The sequence below is a fragment of the Pongo pygmaeus genome, chromosome 5 (assembly GCF_028885625.2).
Source record: "Pongo pygmaeus isolate AG05252 chromosome 5, NHGRI_mPonPyg2-v2.0_pri, whole genome shotgun sequence".
In the NCBI taxonomy this organism is placed as follows: Eukaryota; Metazoa; Chordata; class Mammalia; order Primates; family Hominidae; genus Pongo; species Pongo pygmaeus.
Window position 1 is genome coordinate 71556598 of NC_072378.2, and position 27452 is coordinate 71584049.

The following is a 27452-nucleotide window of genomic DNA, read 5'->3' on the forward strand; positions in this document are numbered from 1 at the left end:
TAAGAATGCTTGTGATTTTTGTGCATTGATTTTGTATCCTGAGACTTTGCTGAAGTTGCTTATCAGCTTAAGGAGATTTGGGGCTGAGACAGTGGGGTTTTCTAGATATACAATCATGTCATCTGCAAACAGGGACAATTTGACTTCCTCTTTTCCTAATTGAATACCCTTGATTTCCTTTTCCTGCCTAATTGCCCTGGCCAGAATTTCCAACACTATGTTGAATAGGAGTGGTGAGAGAGGGTATCCCTGTCTTGTGCCAGTTTTCAAAGGGAATGCTTCCAGTTTTTGCCCATTCAGTATATTGGCTGTGGGTTTGTCATAGGTAGCTCTTATTATTTTGAGATATGTCCCATCAATAACTAATTTATTGAGAGTTTTTAGCATGAAGGGTTGTTGAATTTTGTCAAAGGCCTTTTGTGCATCTATTGAGATAATCATGTAGTTTTTGTCTTTGGTTCTGTTTATATGCTGGATTACATTTATTGATTTGTGTATATTGAACCAGCCTTGCATCCCAGGGATGAAGCCCACTTGATCATGGTGGATAAGCTTTTTGATGTGCTGCTGGATTTGGTTTGCCAGTATTTTATTGAGGATTTTTGCATCAATGTTCATCAAGGATATTGGTCTAAAATTCTCTTTTTTGGTTGTGTCTCTGAATGGCAATCACTAAAAAGTCAGGAAACAACAGGTGCTGGAGAGGATGTGGACAAATAGGAACACTTTTACACTGTTGGTGGGACTGTAAACTAGTTCAACCATTGTGGAAGTCGGTGTGGTGATTCCTCAGGGATCTAGAACTAGAAATACCATTTGACCCAGCCATCCCATTACTGGGTATATACCCAAAGGACTATAAATCATGCCGCTATAAAGACACATGCACACGTATGTTTATTGCGGCACTATTCACAATAGCAAAGACTTGGAACCAACCCAAATGTCCAACAATGATAGACTGGATTAAGAAAATGTGGCACATATACACCATGGAATACTATGCAGCCATAAAAAATGATGAGTTCATGTCCTTTGTAGGGACATGGAAAAAATTGGAAATCATCATTCTCAGTAAACTATCGCAAGGACAAAAAAACCAAACACCGCATGTTCTCACTCATAGATGGGAATTGAACAATGAGAACACATGGACACAGGAAGGGGAACATCACACTCTGGGGACTGTTGTGGGGTGGGGGGAGGGGGGAGGGATAGCATTAGGAGATATACCTAATGCTAAATGACGAGTTAATGGGTGCAGCGCACCAGCATGGCACATGTATACATATGTAACTAACCTGCACATTGTGCACATGTACCCTAAAACTTAAAGTATAATAATAATTAAAAAAAAAAAAGAGAGAGCTCATCCCTCCAAAAAAAAAAAAATACTTATAATGGTTGGGGACTTGCATTTTTAAACCACACAGGGCCATGAGAATGTTTCCCTCCTAAGAAGCAGGAAATGGCAATTTTTTAACTTCTTTTTTAACCTTGCATCTTTATACAAGACCAGGACACTCAGAGTTCTTTCTCCATAATGAAAGAAGGATGAATATAAACCTTGACACAGCTTAGGTAAATGAGTAATCTTATTTCTGTCTGAACCGTGGGTGAAAACAAAAACAAGCAATAAGTCTGTTGTAATAAATTGAAATCTCATTCTGCTCATCTGTTCATTAAGTGGATTTTATAGACTGAATTTATATTGCCTACATTGTAATGTAGTCCCACATCAAGAAAATAACGTTAAATTTGGTCCTTGGTCAGTGATACCTCATTCTATAATACCTTTCCCATCCAGTTTTAAGCTCAAAGCTTCTTCCATTTCCGTAAGATCAATTATTAAAGTTACAAAGAACAGGCAGATGCTAAGAAATGGTGCTCAGAGAGCTAAAATGTTGGCTTTGTAAATTGGAATCCTTTTTCTTCTGACATGTTTTTTGTCTTTTACAGAGAAATATAGTAATGACTAAAACATTTGTGCCAAGCTTGAGGCTGAAATTGTCAACTTCTGATTATCCTTTCAATATCTAATTACCATGAAAAGCACTCAAAAGGTCTCCCGTAGGTAACGTGTAGGATCAGTCAGAAGGTAAAAATTGGAGGAGAGACATTCCATGGTAGTAGGTGAATCAGGTTTATTAATTAGGCACATTACAAACTTACCTTTTGTACCTTTCTTGATCTTCCTTTCCTACCCAAACATTGTCTCTCCAAATATCTTAAAAAATTATCTCTGAAAAATTCCCTACTCAACCCTGGGTCACATCCTGGCACTGTCTGACATTTTGACATGTTTGCTATTCTGATCCCCTTTATTCCATATCCAGTAATTGCCTCAGTTACTCCATATGGTTGGGTCAGAGTCTGGAAGCTTTAGGGCTCCTTAGCTTAGAAGACATCACAAATCAAAGCAAATGATACAGACCAGTTCTCATTGAAGATCTCTTTTAAACATGCTTGTCCTTTAACACACTGTAAAACAAAGAATAGAATTCATTGGATACTCATATTCATTTATATTATAAATGGCATCATTACTACACTTTGAAAACTATAATTTACATACCTGTAACTTAATTTGAATTTGAATTTCAGAGCAATTTGGGATCCAGAGCCCCCTTGATAGCGTCAGATACTTTGAGTCTTTTTTAACCTTTTAAATTTTTCCAGTTAGGCATTTTATAACTGGAGTTGCTTCTAATGTCCAAATCACCCTTGTGGGAAGCCTGTAAATAGTGATATAAGAGGCATTGAAGCCTTATAACTCAGGAAATTATAATTATGAAAGAGGTTCTCAATCCTGAAAGAAATTGAACTAAATATATTAATTTCCCAGATCCTAGTATTTTGAGAATTCTTATGTCTTCGAAACTAATTTTGCCTTCTATCCTGTTATTGTTACTCCACAAATTGTATCTTGAATATTGATTTATTCTGTGTTTAGCTATATGCAATTGGAATTTACTGAGCTATGTCAGTTGGACTTTGTCTTGAAATATTTTAAGTTTCAGCAAAAGAAATAAACATAGGCCGGGCACGGTGGCTCATGCCTGTAATCCCAGCACTTTGGAAGGCCAAGGCGGGTGGATCACGAGGTCAGGAGATCGAGACCATCCTGGCTAATACGATGAAACCCCGTCTCTACTAAAAATACAAAAAATTAGCTGGATGTGGTGGCAGGCGCCTGTAGTCCCAGCTACTCGGGAGGCTGAGGCAGGAGAATGAACTCGGAAGGCAGAGCTTGCGGTGAGCTGAGATCGCGCCACTGCACTACAGTCTGGGCGACAGAGTGAGACTCTGTCTCAAAAAAAAAAAAAAGAGAAACAAACATAAAACAAAAAACGTTTGCCTCCATTTGATTATGTAGAGTTGAATAAATGGAACTTTGGTACAGAAGCTGTCCATCTGGGTCAGGAAAAGGAGAGCTGAGCTGATAATTTGTGGTAGCCGAATCACAGATATCCCAGTGACAGAACAAGACATGAGTCCCTTTTATTACAGAAACTACCCAAAGGAACAACATGGTCCTGAACATCAACTCTTAATCTATGAAATGGGATCCAATACTTCTTTCTCTTTCTTGTTCCTTAGGATAGCTTAACAAAAATCAGAATACACAGTATTAATAATGCCAGCATTTTTCCAACTATTTCTGCAATATAACAGGCTTAGTAAATGTTTCCGAAAATATAGTTTATGCTCAAGTAAGTTTAGCCAGTGCTAACTTTAGCTAAAAGTGTCCTCAATGCAGGACTTCTGACCCCTTTTCTGGTAATGTGCCTTGTTATTTTTCTAGAAAAGAATAGAATGTGCAGTGTGTCCTGAATACATGTGATTGGGGCCCTTTTATTTTAAACCATCTGCTAACATCTCTGTAAACTGGTGTTGTGGGATCAAAGCATGGCAGAGCTATACTGTATTCTCATGGAGGATCTTAGCCAACAGCATAATGTGTGTTTTACTTAGTGCAGATTTATTTGCCTCAATCACAAACTGCCAAGAACACAGCCTTGAACCAGATATTAAGTGAGAGTCTCCAAATTTAAGGAAGTGGTAATCTAAAGCGATATTATCTTTGATTATTATTGCTTTTGTTGAATTCAAATTCTGGTGTTGCCACTGACTTGATATGTCATTTATCATACCTAAGCCTCTGTTTCCTCATCTGTAACATGGGAATAATAATAGCATTTAAACCTTTGAGGCACAGACCTGTTCTATGTATTTTTTCTTTTACTCTAGTGCTTAGTATAGTTGATACTCAGAATTTTTGTTTGATGAAAGAAGTTCTGAATGCATGCATGCAGGGATCAGTGAAAATTGGAAGAAATAACAGAATGAAATATTACGTAAGGCTGACTGTCCCTTGAAGACCTAAAGGGAAGTGCTAAACAATAAAAAGATTAATGTGCATTGGGTTTAGTCAATGAAAACCTCTCAGAGGAGGTATTGTGAACCTGAACATGTTTTTATGCCATAACCTTTCATAAATATTATATTCTACTACTGGTTGTAAAGATTAAGAATCTTGGTATTACTAAAAGGATCTGGAGTTTCCACATGTACAGATTAAAAGACAATATATTTGTCCTCTTCTGTCCAGAGTTTGTCCTGCTATTGATTCTTAAGTGCCAATACATTAATACAATATAGCAGGGCTCACGCAGCAGATTTAGCCAGTCAACTCAGTAGTAATGTGTTAGTTCTACCTGGGCGGTCTTCATTCTGTAGTCCCATAAAGAATGAGATGCTAGATTTACATCCTATCAACAGTAAGTTATGTAGACATTCCCATTATTTAAAATGATTAGCATATTTGTTTATATAGAAGTATACATTTTTTACAAGATATAATTGTGAGCAACAGAGGATATTACATAAGTGAGTCAGCTATAGATTAGTAGAGATGTTTTTCAGCTTTTGAAAGTACTTGGGAAGAATTTGGAAATAATATATACATTTTTCGTATAGTACTTCAGTACTGTCCTTAATACGCTGGTGGTGTACGGAACTTAGAAAATCAATACATTATTATTACTTCAAAGGATACTTGTAGGAGATTTATGATTTGAAAATCAGATTTATTTTGCATATGGAATTAATAGGACTATGGAGGAATAAAAAGGAATTTCTAAGATATTATATGTGGTTAATATTTCAACATTAAAAATATTGGCATTTGATTGTAATAGGTTTTTATCTGTACTTTCTGGCTGTCTTATTAGTACCAAAGTTTAATTTGAAAATGAAAGTTTGGTGAAGTAGAAGCCTTAGGTTAGTGACTTAGGAATTTCATTTCCAGGATAAACCAGTCTTGGTAATACTCCATGTCTGTTTCTCTACATGGTTGATTCTCTTGTTAATGCTATCCATCTTTGTTACCTCTCGGATTCATTTTGAAGCATATGAATATTATTTAGTAAGTATGAAATATATGCAAATGCAAGGTGATTGTGTTATTTTTGCTATTTACAACATTTTCTGTATTGAAATCCAAAAAAATAATAATTACCTGCAGGAAAATGTGCTTAAATTAAAATTACATGTGAAATTTTTAGTTTGTTTGTTTTAGTGAAAAGACTACAGTTAAGGTAGATAAAAATATATAATTTTTTTCATAAATTAGGAGTATGCATCTCATCAGAAGGTACAGCTCTTCATATTTCAGAAATGTGTATTAGTTTTGTAGCATGTCACATATAATAGGAATCTATATACAATATATAATATATTCACATACGTATGTATGTGCATCTGATAGAAAAATAATAGGAAGAGGGAAGCTACCTTAAAAAGTTTATGTAATAAGAGGTAAGTATTATTTAAAGAATATGTAACAGTTAAAAATACAGCCTAAGTTCAAATATTTCAAGAAGAAACAAAAAAAGTGTTTTTCTTCATAAATCAAAGATATAATAATAAGTGCTCCCATTTAATTAATTTTAATGGTACTGAACAAAAGCAGAAGAGTTAGGTTAAGAAATCATTCTATGGGCCAATGGCCATTTCATTGTCATAAAAATCCTTTATTTAGCCTTCTCCACAAATAAGCTCACAGCACGACAAAGGACACTAGTTAGAGTAATTTGGGCGATAAGTAAACAGAAGGAATGGCTAGGAGCATAGTGTCATCTGGCAGAGAGCTTATTTCCTGAATCCTGTGGATCTGGTTAAAACCCAACAGAGATGCCAATATGCTTCTCCTCAGTAAATGCTACCAGTCCCCACACCACCAGGTCCACCGAAGCTTGTCTACAGTATTTTATCCAAGCAGTCCTTTGGGTAACTGCACAGTGCCTGCAGTGACCTGAGTCAGTCATGCAAGGAGACTTTCTTGTTCTCACACCAATGTTTTATTTCAGCTTCCATTTTCTGCTGGTCCTGTTGTTCAATGCTATAAGCAGAGTGATGAAGGAGGCGCTTCACACTCTTCTTAGATAAGATCTTGAGCAGCAGAGAGTGGTTTAAACAGCAAGGCTTAAATCTCTCAAGCTGGATTTATTTGCAAGTTTGCTGTCATGTGTGCACCTGGGATTCATGTCTCTTCAGAAGGGTGGGAAGAAGTGAGGTCTGTTGATTCCGAAGAGGGAACAATTGAAGCTCGACGAGCAGTTGCTGGTAAGCAATAGATAATGGTAATCCCACTTCATTTTGTCCCAATTGTACCCAAATCTATATTTAACACTCCCTCTGTATCTATTTTCCAGTCGAAATATTTCTATTCTCTGTGTGTCAGGTGCACAGTGTTCTTAATTGAATAAAGTTTCCAGTTACCAACTTTATCTTTAATCTGTTTCTCTGAAATGAGATTGTAGGGTTTATAATATAGCCCTAAACATTTTAAGATGATTAATTATGTTTATGATTAATTCCTGTGTAATAGCCACATCAAGGAAGATTTGAAGATTAGAAAATCAATGTTCTGTGAAAATAATAAAAAAAATAGCAGGCTACTTAATTGTGCATGGGTTTTCTTTTCTGTCAATGTGTTCCATGCTTTACTATCTCATACAAAGAATGAGAAATACATGACAAATTGCAGTAATCATTGGTGGAATGTCAATGCAAAAATAGGAAGTTTGTGTCACTTTTTAAAAATAATGGTTCCTGGGTTTTTGTGAAAGTACCAAAACCTTTTCACAAATGCAGGCCTTGACCTAAACTACAATAGCACAAGGTCAAATGGAATATATGAAGCAAGCTCAAAATTGCATTTGATGTTAGGTTTTATGTGTTCTCTCCCAAGGGAAATCAGTTTTCTGGTTTTTGATATACTGTGGAATCACAACTAAGTATGAGGCTGTGAAATATATAACCCAGAAGAAGGATATATATGGCTCAAGATGGAAGAATTGTAGAAATATTTTAAATGAGTAAATATTGTTAACATAAATTTTGGAATTTAAAAAATGAAAATAGAAGGATTTTTTTCTAATTTTACCTTGACAGTGGCTCCAGTGAATAACACTTGCTACTATGCGTGAAAGCTCATAGTATGTGGTACCCAGAAATGAGTAAGGATATTTTAGAGTGAGGTCAACATTAATCTCTTCTAATATTGATTCTCTGCTTTGATTCTGTAATTTTGAAATCCATGAATGCCATTTTGATTAATAAACCCTGTTTGGTTTATTAAATTGCATTTCTAACAGAAAATACTTAATAAACCAAACAGGGTTTGGTAACAAATTGCATTTCTAACAGAAAATACTTAATCCAAACAGGGTTTGGTAAAAAATTGCTTTTCTAACAGAAAATACTTGATAAACCTTGTTTGGATTTATCAAGTATTTTCTGTTAGAAATGCAATTTGTTACTGTTTGATAAATTTTCGTATATCAAGGCACTTTGGGAAACTCAAGGTAATTATACTAAATTAATATAAATTCATGAGATGGAATGAGGGACAAATATTAGATTAATGACATTCAAAATGACTTTATAATTTGAAGTAAGCCCATACTGGATAATAAACAAGAGAAACGAAATAGGAATAGAGAAATAAATATTTTTTTTAAATCTCAAAACTCAAGCACAACAATAGACACATGCAGTGTATTAAAATGTTTTATTTCAGTTGACTTGAGCCTACATAGGCTTATATGATTCATGCATTCTTTTTTTTTGGGAGATGGAATCTTGCTCTGTCACCCAGGCTGGCGTGCAATGGCGGGATCTTGGCTCACTGCAACCTCTGTTTCCTGGGTTCAAGCAATTCTCCTGCCTCAGCCTCCCGAGTAGCTGGGATTACAGGCACCCACCACCACACCCAGCTAATTTTTTGTGTTTTTAGTAGAGATGGGGTTTCACCATGTTGGCCAGGCTGGTTTCAAACTCCTGACCTCTGGTGATCCACCTGCCTCGGCCTCCCAAAGTATTGGTATTATAGGCGTGAGCCACTGTGCCCAGCCTGATTCATGCATTCTTAAATTCTAGTCAAAGAACATTATATGGTAGCTATTTCAACCAGACAAAATGAGTATATTGGTTGTTGAAAGTTTTGACTCCCTTTTTATTGGTTCTTTTCTGTATACTTGCTGGACCGGCAGGTCTATCTCTAGACCATGCCATCTATGTCTTCTTAATGACCATATCATAATGGAAGCAACTTAAGTTCAGCAAGTATAAGACTTCAGCCCCAATAGCTGCTCCGGAAAATCCTCACCACCTCGAAACATGGGAAATAGAAGTGTATCATTATAGGCCCCCGCTGCATCGCCAACAAGTCACGAGTACTTTCACAAAGACTGATATAACTTTGAAGTAATTCAACAAAATAATTGCAGTAACTCCTTACTACTATGGTGTAGTGAAAAGCTCATACATGGCTTTCAAAACAGACAAAGCCAAGTTCAAATCCCAACTCTGCTACTTATAAATCATGTGACTTCGGGCAAGTTAATTAGCTTTTCTAAACCCCATCTCTAATATGGGATAAGTGTTGTTGATTTTTCCATATGCCTATGAGAAATAAATTAACTAAATAAAATTAATAGACAGTGTAATATTTGGCACTTAATAAGCATTCAATTAATGTTTATTTCCCTTTTGCTTTTCCCAGCAATAACTTGGTCAGGTTTTGACTACAGCCAGCTTTAAGCATAGGCAGAAATTTGGGAAAAGAAAAAAAGGCAAACAGATTCTGAATGAGACCGTAAAAATGTTCTTTTAAGAGAGAAAATATGTTCAAATTAGTCATTTCATTTAAGGCTGATATTTTGCAGTTGTTTTGGTAATGAGATGATCCATGGCTCAGTTTTAATTTTTTTCTCATGAGATAATTATTTTTGACAAGTACATGTAATTTAAGTAAACACAGCGCCATTTGTTTTAAATAAATGAAAGATGTTCCTAATTTTCTCTCTATCATCATTTGGTCATTTCATTTTCTAAAACAAAGTAGAAGCAGTCCACCTTGATTTTTCAGTAAATAATCCCTAGATGATTAGAGAAGTGTATCATTATTCATTGCTGTTTCTGGAATCTGAATGTTGTACTACAATAAAAATGTAATTGAGATAGTAACATAATTTCAAATCAACTAATTTTGTTGTTACCGTTGCTGTTGTTCTGTAACACAAAATATGGGTGGATGAAGTAAAATGTAGGTGACCCAGTGAGAGGATAATTATTCTGTGTCTCAGTGAGAAAAAAAAAAAATCTATCGTATTATGCATTATGCATCTACAGTCCTCAAAAATATGCATCTTTAAAAATATCAGAAATACGAGCCACCTTCTCCTGTCCCCAGCTCTCTGGCAAAACCTATTTGAGGTTGTCCTTTTGCCCTCTGGAGATGAGCCACCATTAGCACTAGGCTGGCCGTACCAGAACAGCCTGAAGAAGCACTTTTGCCGTGTTCCCAACAATCAATTGTGTATACTCTTGGTTTATGCTTTCTGGTGCCAGTTGTCATTGAGCTGAGTAAGATTCCTCAGTTAGGGAAACTGCAGAGGAAATGATCTGTTACACAGGGCTTGGCAGGACCATTGCCAGTGATTGATAATGGGACCAAATCATTTCAGGTGAGTTTTCTGTGGTCTGACAGTCAGGCATCTGCTCAACCTTGTCATCTTAACCCGTGGGTATCGCAGTGACTGTCAGTGGGTGCAAGATGAGCTCCTGAACATTTGCCTGAGTCTTTTCTTCTGTGTTAGCTTTAAGGACCACAACGTTTCATCTCTCTGGCTTCAGGAAGGTAGCAGCTTCTGTGCATTGTTTTAGGAAATGGTTAATTGAGGAGCTAAAAGAGCTTTAGTGTATGCTACACTGGGAGCCACTTTAGTACGGCACAGAGCACTATAGATTAATGCTGTAATCAATGAGAATCTGTTCACTGCAGAGATCTGTTTTGATGACAGCAGCACTTATGGCCTTGTTTAGTGTCACTGTTGTATAATGTTGGACACTGCAGGCTTTTTTGGCTTTGATTTAGAATGCAAGGACCACAAGGAATTTTATTTAAAATGTTGTATTTTGGTGGATTTTTTAATTGTGTTGTACATTTGCTGCCATTGCTAGCTGAAATTTAATGATTTGATGCCAGTGGCATTTAGTTAACCACTCCAATGCTGCTGTTATGTTTGCTGGGTTTCTGCAGTTTCTACTACTTCATACGTTGCACTCAGGAACAGGTAAACTAAATTATATTAATCTATGGATAAATGTAAAGTTAATGTAATTTATTGTTTAATTATCCAAAAGAGTAAGATACTAAAATGTTTCATTTAGATTCTATCAGTAGAGAATAAGGATGTTTTGCTTTATATAAATATGTTATTTTAGGATGCAATAATGATTACTTGTATTAAAGTTATTTTTATGTTTTAAATGTTTATCTGAAGTACACATTAAATTATATACATTTTAGTATTACATTTAAGTCTTAACTTGAGATATATAGATAATATACAATTAATTCAGAAAGATACATTTTTCTTCTCTGATGGATCAAAGAGTTTGCTTTCCCTATTTAGTGACTTTCACTAAAATTAGAAAATGTCAGAGCTTAATCTTCTTGAAAATACAAAGATTTAAGTATATATAGATTGTTCTTTTCAGGTGTTTAGAAAAAAGGCTGACCAGGTTTGGTTTCTCCTAATTGACAGTCCTGATTATAGAACACATTCATGGAAATTCCTGTGTTTTTGGTGACGTTAAGCTGTGGACTAAAGGGAAAACTGTTCAGATGAGGGGAACAGAGAGCCCAAGACACAAAGAAGGAAAGAGAAGTGTAATCTTTTGCATCAGAGATTTAGGTGTGTGACCTTGGGTTAAAAGAGTAACTAGTGACTAACCCCTTCTGGCCCTTGTTTCCCTTCTGCCAGTTTGGAAAAAGACTCTCCTGTTATTCTCTGTAGGCATGGCAAAACATTTTTTCAGATGCTCAAGATCATCTATTGATGATTTTCATGTAGAAAAAAGACACAATTATTAAATGTTTAAAGGTATGCAGTCTTCCTAATACAAGAGGTAAATACAGCTGTTTTTTTGCTGCTTTTTTTTTTAATTGGCTTCATTGTAACTATGTTGCCAAATAGGCATTGAGTAAGTGTGAGGTGTCCCGAGGGCACCTGCTATTAAGACTGCACTCCTTGGGAGAGGAAAGAGGCATCACAGTTGTGCTGCAGCCTGATGAGGACCTGGATGCAGAGAGGCACTGGGGCTTTCTGAAAGTCGGCCAGGGACAAGGGCTCTCCTCACTGCTCCCTTGCTCCCCCTCAGGTTCAGTGTGTATTGCTGAGGGCAGCTGAAGAGAGCTCCTGCCTTCTTCTCTCAGCAAATGTTTTTCAAGAGGTCTACTTTCTGCTGAAGGCAAGCTCAAAATCCAAAGGGTCAGAGGCAACTGGAAAAGTAGCCACCTTCCACTGGCAAAAATATGAATCAGATTGCTGCCTACCAAATACTAGTTAATGTTTGTGAGTCTAGCCTAATTAAATATATTCTTTAGTGAGGATGGAAGGATTTTATTGTAAATTGAACAATGTGCTTACAGAGTGGCTAATAATTGCCAGTTTATAATGATCATGAATCTTCTGTTCATGTTTATACTTGCTGTTTCTTCTTAATAATAGACACCCACCATTATGAGAGGAAGGCTGAGGCAATGATGGTTCATGCTCCCACATATATGTACATGAGAGACGAAAGAAAAAGAGAAACAATGTGATTGATTTCTCTGTCTAGTTCTGAGGAACCAGTCTGAATTATAGTCTCTACACATATATTTATGAGGGCAATAACTTTATTAGTAAAGTGATTATGAATTCCATAGAAGTTTGTCTGCTCAAGTCTCTTCCAACTTTCTGATTTTATGGGGTGCTGCTGTTTATTAGTGCATAGTTAGGAAGATCTTCAAGGAGAATAGATATTTTCATTTTGAAGTATTACCTGTGAATGTTCCTGCCAAGGAGGGTTCTGTTAGAGAAGAGGTCATCTGTAAACACTTTTAATAAGTAAAACAAATGCTTGCCATTCTCAGTGTTCTAAGACTAGGGAGATTGGGAAGAAGCATGTCAATTTATCAAAGAAGATAAATTAATGAAAGAATTTGTAATTATTTGATACTATGATAATAGTCAAGAAAACTTTTAAATACTTATCATCATGCCTGTAAGTTGTAGGCTAATGAAATGGTTTTAGATTTTATATAACCTGCTTCAAGTAGGCCAATCTTTTGTCTTTAAGAAGGGAATCATCATAATTATATTATGAGTGGGTCAATTACTTGCAGAAATGTAACCAAAAATCTTGATTGCATAGTTAATTTAAATAAGTTTTAGAGAAGGTTTTATGTGACTTCTATGAGTCTTGAATATCTGGGAAATAAATTCTTATGATGAACTGTAAACATTGAACAAATTTCAAAACTGACTTCAGAAAGGGGGGCATATTGATATAATGACTGGTGAGTTTTAACAAACATATTTCAATACTATAATATCTGTCTTATATTTTAGGCTTATAAATAGCTTTGAGGGTTTTTGTTTTTGTTACAAGAGGCTGTTAGCCCTGCATTGTTTTTTGTTTTTCTCTTTAGAGAATGCTTAGCCCTTGAAACTTGTTCTTCTGAGTAGGTTCAAATTGCAACAATTTTTTATCCACTTAAATTTTTTTTTTTTTACTTTTATTTCAGGATTATCTTCTGTAATCACTTATTTAGATTATATAAACTTTATTATATTTTCTATATTTTCCTATTTAGCATATATCTGAAATTGTCTAAGGTATTCATCAGAGAAGAGATGTTAGTACATTTGTGTGTAATATTTCTCTTGCCTATTCTATATTGAAGGCTTTTGAAAAATATAATTCATTGGATTGTTGATAGGTCATGAAAGTGCTTTTTGAGGTTAATTCCCTTGCTCTCTATATGTACTCACAAAGCTCATTTTCTCTGAGTATGGTTTTTTGATTTCCTAAGTGCCTGGCTTAAATAGTGATCTCAATGAAAGCATACTGCTGAGGCTGAGGACCTGCAAGAGAGGATAATTCTGGGAGCTAAAGGTAAAGCAACAAGTCCATATCATAATACCCTACTCAGAGTCACTGATTCCTTTAGTCCCTTTAACCATTTGTTCTTAATTTGGAGAGAGATCAGAGGCCTTTGAGAAATAAAGGAAGCAATGGACTCTTGAGGGAAAAAATACTTTTGCATACAAAATTTTACTTACAATTTAAAAGAGTGTGTGGATCCCCTAAATGTAATTATGGACCGTGTAAAAGGACTTGCATAACTCAGGTTTATAATCCTTTCCTTAAAAGTCACAACAAAAAAGTATTTGACATTCAGTGGTAGAAAAAATCCTGCCTACACAAAGGTACACCACTTCTCATCTATGGTTAGTGAATAAACTCAAGACCAGCTTCAAATTGCTCTTGCTAAAAAAAAACAAAAACAAAAAACAAAAAAAAAAACCTCAGTTACTATTTGGTGTTTTCATGGGCTCTGCCATTTTATATCATAAACAAATACACCCAAAGCTTAAATCTCCAAAAGATAAATATGTGATGATTAGACAGATCATTGGCATAAGCAAAGATATTAGGAATGACTGCAAATTCATTGAGCTTATTTCTGTTTAGAATGGCTTGACAGAGACTAGGTTTCTCTTGACAATAGGCTTCTTTGACAAATATGTTGTGATTTCCTGATTTCAGAGGCTAGTTTTGTTTTAGGCAGACATTTAATTATAGAGATCTCTATGTAAGGTTTGTTATTATGAGATTTTACTGTAATCAGAGCTATTCAACTAAGGCATAAAAGTGATGGAAAAATTAAGCACAGAATAAGGGGCTCTAAAATATCTATTTAATCTGAAAGACCCTTTGACTATTGGTAACAAACGTGTGGTTTGTAACAAGAATAGTCTTTCTGAAGTTTTTGCTTGAAGCTGTCCCCTTTGAGTTTGCTATATAGAGTCTTTAAACGTAGTATCTTTATTCTCCACAGATTTCCTGGACGGTTTAACAAAGCTAAATTGCAACGGATACAGTTTGCATACTTGTGAACTAAGTACACATCCATATGTGTGATCTAAAATGTGATACAGTGATAATTATGTCAGAGATTATGGTAGGCCCAAAGATCTGGGGTGAGTGTGTGTGTGTGTGTGTGTGTGTGTGTGTGTGTGATTTTTTTTCTCATTAAAACTATTAGTACATCACTTTGAGAAACAAATAGAACCATAGAGCTTCTTGGTAATAATGGAAATTATAAAGGCAAATAAGATGTTGTTTTTCAGTGTTTTTAGTCCCTTCCCTTTCAACTGTAAATAATGCAAAATGGCTAGCCTAGGGTAGTAATGAGTTTCTCATTTGAAAACTAAGCCATTAGAATACAGTTGCAACAATTATCACAAATTCTTTACAAATATATTTCAAACGTGAATAATAAACATTTTATTTATAAGGTAAATGCTACTTATGGTCTTCCCAGTTAAAAAGAAACTGAGGTTGAGTTTAGGAGTTGCTATTGACTGGCTCTTTTATTTTGAAATGGAGATCAGCCTTTAATTTTATTTATAGTATACCTGTATATAACATAATGTCTTGTTTTATAAAAGATAAAATTAAGCTATGATATTTTTTCTTAATACTAAGATTATTATAATTACTATAATTTGGTATTTCTCATGGATTCTATATTTCTCCAGCTCAATCCTGCTATGATCAGTAAGATATTTTAGCTAGCATTTGGGTTGGTTTGTATAGAAATTAGGCAAAATAGAATGATTTTATATTGTTAAGATTGGTGACATTATTAGGTCGATCTTCAATGTGCACATTTTTATTGAGAGAACTGAGTTAAACATATTTACTGTCTTTTTGAGTGATATCACCTTATGTCTCAATTGGGAATGTTTTGTTATGGATTTATAAAAAATTATAAAATATGAAAAATTGACTTTTTGACATTACTAAAATAATATTTAATTTAATTTTTTATAAATGTAATCTTTCAAATGGTAATTTTAATTTTCAGATTTAGTGTTATCGAATAGTTTATCAGTGCTAATGGTTTGCAATTTTATTTTTTTGACCTAATATCTCTTAATTTCACAATTTAATTTAGTTACATAATTCTCTAAAAAGATAGTTTTGTTCACTTGGTTTGCTGTTACTTAAAAGACATTGATTTAAGAATCTTTAAAAGACAATTCAGCTACTCTGTGTGGGGAGTATTATGCAAAGAGCACTTGATCCTTTCCATTTTTTTGTACTGCATTCAAAAAATATCAGGAAATAGAACATGCAAAGGGATAAGATAAGAGTTATTATTTACAGTGCATTTAATCTTTAAATTCATGATTAATCTGAAGCAATATTTAATAAACAGTTGCTGTATGTTTCTGCTTTTTGTTCCGTTGATGAATAATGACTTCATTGTGAAAACTTAGCTTCAGATCCCTTCTTATTTACAGCTGAGTTTTTTGATGTGCCGGATATTTGCCAACCAGCTTATTGTTATGATTATTGTTATTTGTTTACATTGTTTTAATTAAAATTTATCTCATCAGAATTATAATTTACCAACCTTTGTTTTTAATTAGGAGGGCTATAAAGGGATTTCATCCTTGTTTTTATAAAAATTTACATGCTATAATATTTTTAGTTGTTGCCTAATGGATATTGTTTTAACATCAGTGTTTTGCCCTTTAATCCAGTTGTTTTCATATATAACTGTTCATGCACTCTTTAACACAGTTATGTTCGTAGAGCTACACACAGTATCACAGTGTTAAGGGCACAAAGACTCTTAGCTGATTTGTTTTTGTGTATTTGTTTGTTTAGCTTTCCCCGCCCCCTTTCTTGTTAATAATTATTGCTGTCAATGTGCTTGTTTGAACAAACCATTTTCCCATTTACAGTGTGCATCTTTAATGGTTTTGTGGGGTTGAATACCAAAGAAACTCTTGTATTATTGTGGCTATAAAGTTATGAGTGAGGGGTAGTGTGTTTTTCTAGGAATAAAGTCTAGGAGCTCAGATTTTGTTCTATTGCTTTTTGCCAGATGAGAAGACCTTTTCACTTACTTCCCATCCTTTGGCAAGACTCTCAAATAAATTAAGATAACTTGCTATTTACTGTAAAGTAATATCTGCACATCGGTTCCATTTTGTTGTTTTCTGTTGAATCAAAGTTATTTTGAGTTTGAAGGACGGAAAACTGCATTTTAATGAAAATAGAGTTACAATAAATATAGTAAATTATATTGTGTACATATCATTTAATCTGATTTTAATTGCTATGTTAATATCATTTTAAAGCCTATTTTAATATCAAAAGTGATTTACAATAGCTGTGAAAATGTAAAAATGTAGCCAAGTGAAATAAATTTAAAATACATGGAAAAGATCAGTAAGGGAAAATAAGGGTAGAAAATTAGGCTGCATATTTAATCACAAATATCCCAACACAAAAAAGTGTCATCCATTACAAATGCACAACATCTTTAACACAAAATAAACCAGTTGCGGGCCAGGCACAGTGGCTCACACCTGTAATTGCAGCACTTTGGGAAGCTGAGGCGGGCGGATCACGAGGTCAGGAAATGAGACCATCCTGGCTAACACGGTGAAACTCTGTCTATACTAAAAATACAAAAAATTAGCCAGGCGTGGTGGTGGGCGCCTGTAGTCCCAGCTGCTCAGGAGGCTGAGGCAGGTGAATGGCGTAAACCCAGGAGGTGGAGTTTGCAGTGAGCCAAGATCGCGCCACTGCACTCCAGCCTGGACGACAGAGTGAGACTCCGTCTCAAAAAAAAAAAACAGCCAGTTGCATAAGTGCACACTTATTATTCCTGATACCAACACCAAAAGAAAGTTTCTTTTCTGTCATTTCATAGAGGAGATTATCAGCAGGAGCAGAAGCAGCATGATCCATATGAGAATCATCATCACCATGATCCATGTAGTAAACACCCTGATATAGTAATGATAAAGGACAATACAATAAAAGGAACTGTAGGGGCAGTGAGGGGAGAGGGACTGTCTAGAAATATAGTGTGTTCCAGGTGCGTGGTTGTTTGATGGTGTGAATTAATTCATAGTTTTGTTTTAGAAAATATAAATTGATTTACCACGTAGCCCTCACAAAGACTTCTGTATATATTGTTGCTTTGTGTTAAACATTTCAAAAATTTGTTGGGCAGTATCTTCAAGGATAAACTCTTTAAAGTGTACTTGCGGGTAGTTCCATGCAGCTAGTTATTGTGAAGTCATGTATTTAAACAGCCAGTAAAGCTGGGAATTGGATTCTCTTGCATCTGTGACAAAGCCAAGAAACCAATGTTGAACAATTTTAGTCTAGGTCAGTGAGGCTTACTTATTTTTTAAAGTAACAGTTCCAACATGAAGATATTTTTAAATAATTATATTGGAAATATAGATTTAAAACTGTTTATTCAGTCAAATATTTAGGACCCCTGGAAGATAATTCCTTTCTTGAGTCCATAAGTTAGTCTTTGACCAACATTAACGTAGTTTGCTTTTTAATAAAAAATGTATATACAATCTATATGGATTTGTTGATATTGCTTCTTTATCCTCATTTTTTGTGGTTTATCTTATTTAAATTATTTACTTCTGTCACATGGAGTTGGAGTACAGTTGAAAGAATGTGACTTTATAAAGCTTGACCACTTTTTCATTGAGTCAGAGATTTAGACCAGTGACTGCAATGTTTTGCAACCTCATTTCCTATAGCTGTAATTTTGGAGTTTTATTAATATGGCTATCTAGAAGTTTTCTCAAAAACAATGCCGAGGCATAAAATAAAATGTTCTCCAAACTTCTGCGCCTGGTGATTTTCCACTGCCAGTCAAAGAATTTCCAACTTAAAAATAAAGTCCTTTAATGTAGCTATAAATTATTTGTTTACATACCCAAAATAAAAACAAAGACAAACAAACCAAATAATAAGCAGAATAAAATAGAAAAGAAAGGCAAAAACAAACTATTCATAGTCACTTGAGGGATTTCTGGTGTCAAAACTTGTTTATATTACCCACTATTTGCTACAGTATAAACTTTTCTACTTTTTTGTAGATTAATAGTATATTTTAAAATAAGAAGTATCAGTCCCACATAAGTACTTCTGTTTTGTTCTGTACACCCTTAAAATTCATCTTTATTATCATTTTACTATTTTCATTTATATCACTAAAAGCATGTATCCATCTTTACATTTTTTATTTCCTTGTCTTTGGGATATAGAGGCAGGTAAAAATTGATTTGACATTCAGAATATTATTTCAACTTAATGCTGTTTTGCTAGTGTTGCCTGGGTCTGGATAAGGACTAACATTTTCCTTTATCAAAGATATTTATATGTAGAGTTTGTTCTTGTAATGTCTTTGCTGTGAACTTGCCCAGCACAACAATTTCTTAAACCTATGGTTAACATCCAGTCCCCAAACAATGAAAACAAATAAACCCCAATTTTTTCCACAGGGTTTCCTGGCTGGTTATTCCGAGACTTTGCACTTGACAACCTGTTCTCCCACGTGAATGGAATACTCAGTGTCAATGTGGAAGCCTGGTCAGTTGGAAAGTTGCAGTAAAATATTTCCTTCTGCTGTACAGCACTTCCCAAATTCTTATTTATGAAGAGTCACTGTGTTGAAAAAAAACAAGTATCCCTAAGATTGTCAATTTTGTGATTTGTTATCCAGGTTACCTTACTATTCTGCATTTAGATTCTGGGAGAGAAATTTCTCAGTTATTAGGCCTTAGGTCATATTTACACATGAAATTTATTCTTCTCTAAACTGTTATGTGTGGAAAGCATTTTGGCCATTATCAATGACCTTGGAGACTTTTCTTCAGATACATTTTCATTGTCATTTAATACAGATAATACAGTATGGTCTAGATTTCTTGAAGACCATGACCACATTCTTATTTTATAATCCTAAGGCACAAAGTTGTGTGCGCATGCATGTGTGTGTATGTGTTTGTGTGTTTGTTGTTCAAGTTTTCTGGAATTTTAATTTATAAAATTTATCTAAGGCCTTATAGCACCAATATAGGCCAATGTAGAGGTAAGAAAGATGGCATTGAACATCATGGTGTTTGGGGAATGTTTGTGGACCCCAAAGCTTCATGTGGTCTCAAAATCTAAATTTATATAAATGTACATAACTTTTAAAACTAGGAAGAATTAATCCGATGACTGATATTTACTGTCTTCAATTTCTTTTCATTTTTCAGTATCGATTACCCTTTTCAAAGCAAACCCACAATATTTTCTGTTTTCTCAAAGCCCTATTATCTACGGTGACCCTATTTCATGTTTAACCTTACAATAGTTATTTTCTTACTACTATCAATCCTGTTATTGTTTAGATAATTTTTAAAGGAATATAAACTAAAAAAATGAATTACAGGAAGTTAGGAAGCTTACAACCTATTAGAAAATAAATATTAAAATATATTTTACATCTAATGTCTACTAAATAATTTTTAATGTATAGTATAAGCTGGCTTCAAGAAAACATTGTTAGGGATATCTTGAATAATCTGGCCAATTAATAATTTTTACAAACAACAGGACTTCAGCATTTTTCTAAGCCCATTTCAAAGCATATTTTGCAAAGATTACAGATATTACATATATTTTGGTTACGATCACTAATTAACTGTAAGTCTGATCTCTAACACCATGATTTCATATTCTTCATCTCAAGTGTGTAATGAGACATTAAGCTCTATTTCTAAACTCCTTTACAATTCACAATACTGACATCTCTCAGTTAATCCTCATGAAGTGTTTGTGAGGAAAGGCACTATTCTTATTTTGTAAAAGAGGACAAGGTTAATAGAGATGAGGAGATATTATCAAGAGAATGCACCTAATATGGCAGATTTAGGATTAGTCACAAGTCTCCAACTCGGAGTACAAAGTTCTTTTTACTGCATAATCGCTGATTTTATAAGTGTTATATGAATATGATTATAAATATTAGCATAGAGTGTTGATGGAGAAATTAAAACATAATGAAGTTTTGTGATTACTCAAGATTTCAAATAAGTAAACTGCTGGGTAGAAAAATATATTTTTCTTCGTTTGTACATGTTATTAGAATTGACAGAAATGCTTATAATTATATAAGAATGCAAAACATTTTTAGTATACATTTTTATACTCTGACAGTGTGGATTTCTGTGGTGCTCTATAGTTATAAAGCAGTTTCATGCACATGATCTCATTCTACCCTCAGAAGAAAGAGGGGTTCTATGAAAGTTGTCTTCTGAGTTGAATGACTGAGCTCATGATTCAGCCAGAAATTTTGATTCTGAGTTCCATATAACTGCTTTGTAGAGTTGTGTCATGGTGGTGTTTGCATCCCAAACATTTGCTCTCAAATTCAACAAACAATGCATACAACCAGAAAAAGTACTGCCTCTACCAAATATGTTAATAAAGTTTCCCTTTCCTGGACCAGCTACTGAGTTTCCTTGCCTGTGTCCTAAAATTATAAAACATAAGGATGGCACCACAGGGCTTCAAGCAAATATTTAATCACTCTCTGGGGTAGTTCAACTCCGGAGGTTTCATTGAGTATGGATATTTTCTGAATACAAATATCTTTGTCACACCAATAACTTAATAAATAATAATTGATACATTTACATGAATCAACTTAATAATACTTCAGTTTACCTGAATTATCAAAGTTAAATATCAGAGAGAAAGACACAGGGGATGTTCTTGGTTTTAGGATGGAAGCAGAGCGCAATTATGAACAAAGGGGAACTTTTAAAAGGGAAATATTTTTCTTTTTTTAAAAACCACTTCATTGAGGTATATTTGACATAGAAAAAGCTGTGCATATTTATTTTATACAACTTAATGAGTTTGGAGAGAAATATCCACTCATAAAACTAGCACCACATTTTGTGCCACAAACATATCCGTCACCTCCAAAACTTCCACCCTGTTTATTATTTTCTTTTTTGTAATAAGAACACTTAAAGTTAAGAGTTACCCTCTTAGCAAATTTTTAAGTATGACACACAATATTGTTAACTCTAGACACAATTCTATACAGTAAATCTCTAGGGTTTATTCATCTTGTATTACTGAAACTTTGTACCTTTTGACTTATACCTCCCCGTTTCCCCTGTTCCCCATCTGCTAGCAACCGCCTCTATTCTGTTTCCATGAATTTGACTATTTTAGATTCCTCATATAATACTACTTATACTCATTATATTCCTCATATATTTTCCTTCTTATCTGGCTTATTTCACTTAGCACAATGTTCTCAAGTTTCATCCATGTTGTCAAAAATGGCAGGATTTCCTTCTTTTTCAAGGCTTAGTAATACTATGTTGTATGTTTATACCATGTTTTCTTTATTCATTTGTCAGTGAACGTTGTTTCAACCTCTTGGCTATAGTGAATAGTGCTGCAGTGAACATGGGAATGCAGACGTATCTTTGAGATTCTGACCTCAATTCCTTCGGATAAAAAGTGGTATTGCTAGACCATATGGTAGTTCTATTTTTAGTTTTTTGAGGAACATTTATACTGTTTTCCATAGTGACTGTACTGATTACATTCCCATCAGCCATGTAGAAAGGTTCCAAAATTTCTCCACATTCTCATCAACACTGATTTCTTTTTAAATTTTTATAATAGGCCATCCTAACAGGTATGAGGTGCTATCTCATTGTGGTTTTGATTTGTATTTCTTTGATTGTTATTTATGTTGAGTATCTTTGGTGGTAAACATAGCTGCCATCCAAAGTGAAATTTCTAACATGCATTTAGAAAACAATAGCACTAACAGACTCCTAATGGCTAGAGATAATATGCAACTCTCCCAAGGATTTATACCTTTTTTTGGGTCCTGGAACCAAAACCAGAAATTTGATTTTAAGTTACTTAAAATTGTTAAAGAAGTTCTTGCTGAAGCCCAGTGGTCTGAAGAGGCCTCTAGCCTTGCTTTAGGCCTTGAGCTCAAGAGACAAAAATCTCTATTACCTAATTTTATGCAGTGTTTGCCTTCAGATATGTTTAGGGAGTGAATATTGGCCTGAATTTAGAATAAAATTAACAATAAGTATTTGAGGACCAGTATTTTCACTATACTAGGAACTTTGACAATAATTCAATCATGAATGACAGTAATTCAGTGGTGAAAGATAATTTATGTAAATTTTGCAACAGTACACATAGATTTATTTATAAAATACACTTTAATATTTTATAGATTGTATGATTAATGATTAAATTTAACAAGTGTATCTTCTCATTTTATTGTAATGCCTAGATAATAAGCCCTATTAAATAATATTTATTTCTTATCCCTGACCTGTGGTTAGGTGAAATTAGACTTTCTAGGACTTTGCTGTGTAGCAAATTATTGCTTATTTATTCCAAAGTTAGCTTCTCTATTGTGTATAATTTAGGGGAAGTGGAAGCACACTTTTCCATTGCAGGCATGGAAACATCTTAAATAGACTTCTAAAATATGAAGAAACATTTCAAAATGTATTTTCAGTATATTAATCCAGAGTTGAGTTTATCTTAGTTCTTAGACTTCAGATTTTAACTCTTGTCTATGAGAAGACTGTTTCCCAAATGAATATCCCTGTAAAATATTAAAATGTTTATATTTTTAATATCACAGTGTAACTAAAACAGTATTTAACTCATGTATGCTGACCACGGTATGTGTCCATGTGTCAATATCTTACCTTGTCTCAACTTAAAAACCTGTTCTTAGAACTCAGTTGGCTTTTTGTGTATGCAGTGCATAAAAACATTCAAATAAACATATTTTGTTCAATGTTTCATTTAGTTCCAACTCACATCCTACTATAGAGGACTCAAAAAAGTAAAAGAGGAAAATACTTTAAGAGGCTCAGGAAATACCTGGGAAGGATAATTCTTCTGATTTTTGGTCTGTGAAATTTGTATTTTTTTGAATGAAAATCTATTCTATTAATATCTAGAAAGAACAGTCTCTTTTTGAAGGTGACCACAGATATGTATTTGAAATTGCTATTCGTTGCTGTGAGTTGCTGTGAGCCAATCTTAGAGTTGGTTTGAATTCCATCTTTTATTATTATTCATTATAATGGTGTTAAAAGTACGCTGCATATTACTTCTAGAGATAGTCAAGAAGTTCAAATTTTCTAATACTTCAAGGCTTTGGAACAGATAAGCTTTCCTTTACTACCTGCACATTAGGTACACATTCCACTTGGTCAAGTAGAGCTGTCATGTAAATTGCTAAATAGATATTTAATATTTGAAATTAGAGGAATTTTTAAAAATATTTTTAACATACACATGCTTAATTGTGCCTGTATATTATTTCGAAGGGATTTTTGTTTAATTGGCATTTATTGATCTTATTGAAATCCATTGTGCTTTAACGCTAGACATCATAAGATACACAATTCTAAATTATAGAGATAGAGATACATGTTTATGCCTTGTTACATACTCTAATCATAATGACCTGGGTTTAGAAAACACTGGTTCTCTTTATGGAAAATTCATGTGTAATGTAGCTGACTTTATTTCTGCATTGATAGTTGTGTGTTTATTAAGTTTAATAACCTACTTTATCACAAGGGATAGTATAAAAATTTTAAAATCCCTCACAAAAAATAATGCTCAAAATTATAACACTTCATTGAACTTGGCTAGTTATGAACTTGAGACATTTCCATAGACACAAGCAGCTGACATATTTCCTGATTCTAAATTAATGGTAATAGTGAATTAGTTCCTCGGACGTTTTATTGACTATGAGGACCAAGGTGCTTTTGTATTGACTCCATAAGCAAATACCATGAATTTATCATTTTGCAGCTATGCCACCTGGCAGTCAATATCTTTAATCAACTATTACAAAAGTAATCAAGGAAAATGTTTTGTGTTAATGAAATATTAGACTCAATATTTTAGGAGCATGTTTTGTTGAGTGTTGCTTATTCCATTAATAATAGTGAAATCTTAGTTATAAAGACAAATTAAGAGTGCTTAAAAGTTCAGTAATATAAACAAATATAGTTTACAACGAAGTATTTAGATTGTAGATTTTATTTTTTGTAAGTCTTTAAGCAAAAGTGTTATATTTTAATGGGTAATGATGAAATTAGTGATAAGAAAACTATTAGAAGCCATTCAGAATATGAAGGAAGTATAATTGTATACTAAAATATATACAAATATTGTATGCTAAAATAATGAATGTGTTTTTTACATTTACATTTGTTAGCAATATTTAGTAAATACAATATTTAGTAGATACAAAACTACGTATGGCCAAAGTTGGAAAAAACAAAATTTGTTTAAGCTGCAATATCTGTAGCATCCATTTTATTACGGTATACTGTATGAGTCCTGGCTCCTCACTGGAATCATCTGACAGACTATGTGTAATATTTATCCAGTACCAAACCAATTAAATTAGATTCTCCATTTAACATCATTATTCTACAAAGCTTATATATCATAGAATAGCACTGCTTGATAGCACTGTTTTTATAATAAAGTGTGTTGAGTATCACCATTGAATTTTACCCAGAAACATCAGCTTTTGGTCCTTTGCCTATAAGAACAGTTTTTTGCAGATCGAATATTCATGAATATATGTCTCTCATATGGTGGTTCAACTCCATGTTTCACTCATATTTAATTTATAATATTAATAGATTTACTTAGGATAATATGAGCAAAACAAGGGGTTGAACCACCATATGAGAAATTGGGGCATGAACCAGAGAAGAATCCTGAGGAGTAGTTTTCAAGACCTAAGTCAGGTTATTGAGGGATACAATAAACTTTTGTTTTCTTGAAGTGCTTAAAGTAGAATGAATTTTTGTCATTTTTTTAAACTTCAAAGACTTTTTAAAGTAGCTTTTGATTTAATGATCAATTTTTCTTTTTTGGGGAAATATAATTTTCTTTCTCTTCAAATATCTAAGTATTTCTATTAATTTTCACAGAATTTCAAAATGAATCAGCATTCAGGAAGTCATTAGGCATTTTTACTAAGTATACGAAATTATACGATAGAGTTTTACAAATTGCAATAATTACCTTTTGAATTATAACATTTGTGTTAGTAGTAATTTCAATTTTATTAATACAGTTTTTCTTTCAGAACAAGCTGTAATAATACTAAAGAGAGAGCTACTTTAAGAATAGTCATGTGAACTTTTACAAACAATAAATATAAAAGAGAAAAAATGTTCTTTTCTGACTTCCTAATATTCCATTAACTGAGGTGGCCCAGTAGGAGTATAGAGATTTATCCTTTTTGGCATCAAACCATGTATACATTTTTAAAGTATGTGATTTGGAGAGAGATACGGAATCTATGTGAAGTAAATTTTAACAGAATATAGTTTTTTCTAATGAAATTTCTAATATTAACCCCTGCATAGAATATAATACTGTAATCTACATGAATATTTGAAAAATGTTTATTGTAGTACCTGTATAAATAACGTTTAAGGAAAAGGGAAGCAGTTCCTAAAAAATTGAAGTGTATGGATTTTTATGCCTGAATATTTTCAATATTATTAAAAATTATTTCATGTAGCATTTTGTTTATAGTGCCTGTGTCTGCAATGCCTGTCATGTACATACAATTCTTTACCTATGATCTTTACAGGCATCAACCAAGCATATTTTCCCAACAGTTAAATAGCTCATTATTAACTAGCATGCTTTACTCACTTTATGTTTTTCTCTTTCAAGATCTATGCAGAGAAAAATTGTATTGAGTTAATCTGATGTTGAAAATTTAAAAGGGAATTATTCCCCTGCTTTCCCTAATATCTCTTCTCATGTAGGTTACCCAATTTTTCTCCGGCCTTTCATCCTATACAAATACTGAAAGCACTGATACTTTCCATTGAAGTTTTTTCAGTTTTTCTCAGATACCTTCTTTAGCATTATATTGTTAAGCCGAAAGATCAAAAATAAAGGTTCATAAACACATATTTACAAAGTTAGAGCTTTTGAGTACTCTGTCATTTGTAGCCAGTCTTTTGGAAAAAGTTATTTTTCATATTTATTTACTCATCACTATGTCCTAAAAAATGTGTGTTATGTTTTTTAGTTGATGAGAGAAGATAAAGATCAGATAATAATTTTGAAAGATATTATTTAGTTCAGAAAGTATAAAGAGAGACACTATATTTTAGTACTTACCTCATTTCAATGAATAAAATTTTAGCCAGCATCACTAGATAGCAGGTTGTGGCTGGGTATGGACAGTCCTTTAAGGCTAGGAGGGGTAGATTAACCCTGGTTTTTTTTGTGTTTTTTTTTTTCTGTACATTTATATGTGTTTCCAGACTGATTTATGACAGAATAAGGTAGTCATTCATTGTATGAAGTGCATTTGTAGCATACATTCATTCCAGTGATTCAAGTCACAACCTTTGCAACACACGTGTGCATCATTCTGCGACGTACACGCTCAAGCTTATGATACTAAAACCCTTTCCTTTATAGATTGAAGAAGTAAAGCTTAAAGTGATACACTCTTCTCTTTAATACCATTACACTTTTCATTCTTTTTGTATTGAACAGGTGATTTGGATTATTACTGGTTGGATCCTGCCACGTGGCATAGCCGGGAGACATCACCTATTAGTTCGGTAAGTTTTCTGGAAAGTGTGTTCGGAGTTTAGGGAATATGTGTGCTCGTTAATTGTCCTTTGTCTGATATGTGATATCTGCTCTATTATTCATTTGGTAAGGGCAAATATTGATTTCATTTAAGATAGTACAATTTTGAAGAAAAAAGCAGTTATTACTGAATAATTATAACAAATTTTAAATTAAGTAAAAAACGATTATTAAATAATGACTATAAGTAAGATTGAGATGTTTGGTTATGGATATTGACATTAACAAGTCAACATACGGAATCAGTTTTTTTATGTAAGCAGATATGTTTTTAA

The 27452-nt window shown here is 33.5% G+C and overlaps 1 protein-coding gene across 50 annotated transcripts in view; it reads left to right on the forward strand.

The window, feature by feature from the left end:
• RIMS1 (regulating synaptic membrane exocytosis 1) overlaps positions 1-27452 on the forward strand; it is a 515969-nt gene that overhangs the window by 318896 nt on the left and 169621 nt on the right. For 28 of the 50 annotated variants that reach the window (XM_054491265.2, XM_054491262.2, XM_054491283.2 and 25 more), the window contains exons 1-2: positions 6298-6627; positions 27079-27146. In XM_054491265.2, coding sequence (XP_054347240.1) covers positions 6528-6627; positions 27079-27146 — 168 coding nt within the window. In that variant the 5' untranslated portion in view covers positions 6298-6527. Of the gene's footprint in view, positions 1-6297; positions 6628-18962; positions 19051-27078; positions 27147-27452 lie in introns of those variants that run through there. The other 22 variants (XM_054491261.2, XM_054491259.2, XM_054491257.2 and 19 more) reach the window with 2 other exon arrangements.